The sequence below is a fragment of the Morone saxatilis genome, unplaced genomic scaffold (assembly GCF_004916995.1).
Source record: "Morone saxatilis isolate NCDOM2014 unplaced genomic scaffold, NCSU_SB_2.0 Contig14, whole genome shotgun sequence".
Taxonomy (NCBI): domain Eukaryota; kingdom Metazoa; phylum Chordata; class Actinopteri; family Moronidae; genus Morone; species Morone saxatilis.
Genome location: NW_023339696.1, coordinates 16,363,512 through 16,367,716, shown reverse-complemented (window position 1 = coordinate 16,367,716; position 4,205 = coordinate 16,363,512). Strand labels below are relative to the sequence as shown.

The window sequence follows — 4,205 nt, the reverse complement described above, 5'->3', positions numbered from 1 at the left end:
CAGGGAAATGGCTTCTTTGTGACACGAATTTAACATGTTGTTCTCCTTGTTTCACAGACCGAGCGGGCTTATCAGAAACAGCCCACCATCTTCCAGAACAAGAAGCGAGTTCTGGTCGCTGATGGTGGCAAGGAGGTCAAGGAGAAGCTCCCCCGCTACCACAAGAGTGTCGGGCTGGGCTTCAAAACCCCAAGAGAGGTGACTTAATGTTCAGAAAATCCTCCGCACTAATGTAGAAAAAGTAGAGCTCTCTAAGGTCTCTGTTAGCTGCAAATGATGTCTTTCTCACGATGGTCTTCCAAGCCTGCATGGCTCTGACGATACTGCCTTATGGCAATACTGATGCAGTCACAAGAGTTGTTTAAATGAAACTGTTTCATAACTAGGGGATGTGTATAGAGTGATGACACTAACAATGCCTCCTGTTCTCTCCAGGCTATTGACGGCACTTACATTGACAAGAAATGCCCCTTCACTGGAAACGTCTCCATCCGTGGCCGTATCCTCTCTGGTCAGTTTAACACTTGACACACACTACTTTGCGACTGGCTTTGATTGCTGAAACTGTTCACCCATGAACTTGCATTCACACAAGTTTTGTTTAGTGAACCGTGAGGAGAGTTCATGTCTTAAGAATTAGACTTTTCTCTTTGTCACCATCCTGCAAATGATGTTTTTCTCACGATGGTCTTCCAAGCCCTTTGGGTTCTGACGACAGTGCCTAATGGCAACGCTGATGTAGTGGAGTGACAATCTTATTTTTCCCCAGTCCCACTAGTTTTCTGATTGAGTTTTACTGAATTGTACACAAAGAGGTTGAACTTAACTTTGATTGTGTGTGTGTGGTCTGCAGGTGTGGTGACCAAAATGAAGATGCAGAGGACCATCGTTATCAGACGCGATTACCTGCATTACATCCGCAAGTACAACCGTTTTGAGAAGAGGCACAAGAACATCTCTGTCCATCTTTCACCTTGCTTCAGGTATGTCTCATGCTGTTAATTCCTACATTATTAAACACTCCACGTTTTGGATAGTTTACAAGAAATTTAGGTGGAAAAAGGGTCTGCAAAATGGATGTCTTCCCCAGCCAGATTTATCAAAAGTATAACAAGTCGCTGCAAATGATGTCTTTCTCACGATGGTCTTCCAAGCTCAAGAAGCTCTGACGATACTGCCTTTGGCAAACGCTGATGCAGCTTTGCGTTACACCTCCTGCTCAATCCTAAATCTTTGTCTGCTTGGTCTTGGACAGAAGATCCCCAGCCACCTGTTAATGTGTCTTTTTATTGTGTTTTTCTGCAGAGACGTCACAGTTGGAGACATTGTGACCGTTGGAGAGTGCCGACCACTCAGCAAGACCGTGAGGTTCAACGTCCTCAAAGTGACAAAGGCTGCTGGAGCCAAGAAGCAGTTCCAGAAGTTTTAGGTGTGACTTTGAACAGGAAGGCTGCTGTTGGCTAACTTGTCTCACTGTCAAATAAAGAAAATCTTGTTTAAATAGCCTTTTCTGCTGTTTGTCTCATCATCCCCATTGGATTTTGCACTAAATAATACATGCACATAATCAGTTCCGTTCTTGTTTTATTTGTTTTCCTGAAGTGTTTTCAGTCTTTTGCTTGTGCATATGCAGTGTACCACATCTGATTTATATTACCCGTTGAGTGTTGTAGATGGCCTCATCACTCACTTCAGGAAAATGAATCTGCCAGATTAAATGTAGAGATAATTTTGAAAAAGTTAAGAATGAAATTTTAATATCTTTAAATGTTTAGAAAATTAAAGCATTAATTGGTAAGTGTAGTAGCAGCAGATGGATTTTTGACAATATTTATGAAGATGCAGGTCATGGAGGCCATTTTTAAATCTAAATAGTTGAAAGCTTAAAAGTGAACAACTATTTTACCCAAATGTAATGAAACTGCTTATCTTATCTTCAAGGTAGTGGTAGAATGTATCTCAGGAAGGGAAAATATTTCTCTCCTTCAGTAGGACAATAAAGTCACAGCAGCTGGGCTGAATTAGGGAATTATCTTTTGTTTCTGTGTCCAAGTAATTAAAGTAGTTACCAATTTTACAAAATCATTCCATGTATGAAACCGTATTAACACACATGAATGTTGGATGCAGTGAAGCCCAGAATTTGCAAGAAAAAGATTAAATTTACCCCCATGCTCACGTTTGGCAGTGTAGATACCAATATAGGGAAATCTTAAAGAATGAATATTTTCTGAGGTTCGATTAGACCATTGCAGAAAAAGACAGACTAACAGACAGGGTTCAAATGGAAACAGCTCCATCTCCTGACAAATTCAACGTCAGGATTTGTTAAATTGGAAGGAGGATCATCAGAAATATGAAGAAAACAAAACCTGACATAAAGTTAAAACACATACAATATTAACCTGCACAAGAGAATCAGCGCTGCGATCATTAACATCTACAACGGAGAAGAACTGCACTTTATAAATCTATGCACGATAATTGATATAGAGAGGCGACTGGAGAGTGAGCAGTAATACAAGAACCAGACCTACATCCGGTGTAAGATACAGTATTTAGTTTTTCAGTAGAAAACTGGACTTTTATACTGGTAGACTGCACGCTGAACCCACAGCAAGAAGGTCCTGGTTTCAGTTTGGATTAAAACTCAATTACTACGAGCTGTAATAAATAGTTCTTGTAGTAGATATTGAATTATTTTCTTAAACTATCGATATACCTGTGCACAGCAGCAGCGCCCCCCAGTGTTTCACAAGTTTACAACATGTTTTTACCATTAAAGAAATGCGTCCAGCAGATGGCGACACATATCTGCTTGATATTTTTAAGCAATCAAATCTTGAATCCAACACACAATGAATCAGGAGCTGCTTTGTGTCTTTGTTAAACCTTTTGAACTACAGGCTACATAAAGCTCCTCTGGCAAACCTCTGATACATTAGATGGACATTCATACAACATTTGTAATAATGTGTAAATGATCTAATTCTATGACTTAATCTATGTGCTGACAATGTTGGCTTTGTGAGAGAGTGGCTCATTTACAGTGAAGTAAGAAAGTACGTAAGTAAATCTTTATTTATATAGCACTTTTTTAGCACAGAGTTACAAAGTGCTTCACAAACAGACAAATAAAAATGTAAACATACATACACACATATGGGTATATATAACCATACCCAGTCATACATACATAGGGAGCATATAAATACAAACATATGGAAGATAAAACAAGACGGAAAAGAATAAATCAAAGAGAGATGACAGATGAGAAAATAAACAAGAAGATCTATAAAAAGGTTTGCCTATAGAGTGTGGGTTTAGTAAATAACATTACTGGATTTCTTACAGATAATAAAGTACCGATCAGGAACATATTGGTCGAGGCAATGTTCATGTGCGACACTGACCTGTAGGTTTGGATAATTTGGATTCATTTTTCAATATACCCAATATGTAGACTAGTTCTTCAGAAGTGCATAATGCAGGATTTGACAATATTATTACAACTATGAATATGTTGGAAACCTAAAAGAACGAAGTTATCTTCAGTTTGAACAGAATCCCAGTGTTCAGCTTTATATAAGTGACAACAGCTTTGAAGGAATTTAAATGCCCTCCATCTGCTAGATATGGTGGTCAACTATCAATCACTGTTATACGATGGCTTCAGCATCCCTCTAAGAGCTCAATGACCTCCTTCTTTTGTACAGTTACAGGCCTGATGATGCTCAGCAGTGTCTGAGACCCGTACGCTCAACAAGCATGGATGGCCTGTCTGCATCAGCTGAGTCATTTGCATGTGTCCTTGTTTCTGCTTGAGAAGATGACAGCTTTTCTGTATGGGAATCAGTGAGCACCCCCCTCCCTCCCCTCCTCAGATCGTCAATCCTCCACTCAGCCTGGCCGTCTGTCTGCTGAGTGCCACGGCAGAGGCGTCACCATTAACATAATGATGCTGTAGATGTTTTTTCCCAATGCTCAAGTGAATGTGGACCATATGGCGATGACGCGAAGAGGAGAGAGTGCTTAATGTGAGCTCAACCGTGTAAATAGTTCCATCATTTAGGCCGATGATTAGCAGAGTATGTCTGAAGGTTTGTTTTTGAAATAACCAAACATTTTCCTCAATTACAGTTTTCACTTTTGTTTTTGTTGCAATGACAACAATCCCAGCTCTACACCCATGCTGCAATATTTAC

The 4,205-nt window shown here is 39.8% G+C and overlaps 1 protein-coding gene and 3 non-coding genes across 4 annotated transcripts in view; all 4 read left to right on the top strand.

The window, feature by feature from the left end:
* Positions 1-1,505, top strand: part of rps11 (ribosomal protein S11) — a 2,013-nt gene extending 508 nt beyond the window's left edge. Inside the window, exons 2-5 of the mRNA XM_035654612.1 lie at positions 58-198; positions 436-511; positions 854-983; positions 1,306-1,505. Coding sequence (XP_035510505.1) covers positions 58-198; positions 436-511; positions 854-983; positions 1,306-1,429 — 471 coding nt within the window. The 3' untranslated portion in view covers positions 1,430-1,505. The remainder of the gene's footprint in view (positions 1-57; positions 199-435; positions 512-853; positions 984-1,305) is intronic.
* On the top strand, positions 269-352 carry LOC118323762. The gene has a single exon (XR_004796511.1). It is a non-coding gene; the product is annotated as a small nucleolar RNA SNORD35 (small nucleolar RNA).
* Positions 663-746, top strand: LOC118323776. Its single transcript, XR_004796523.1, has one exon. It is a non-coding gene; the product is annotated as a small nucleolar RNA SNORD35 (small nucleolar RNA).
* LOC118323763 lies at positions 1,120-1,203 on the top strand. Its single transcript, XR_004796512.1, has one exon. It is a non-coding gene; the product is annotated as a small nucleolar RNA SNORD35 (small nucleolar RNA).
* Positions 1,506-4,205: the final 2,700 nt, after the last annotated feature.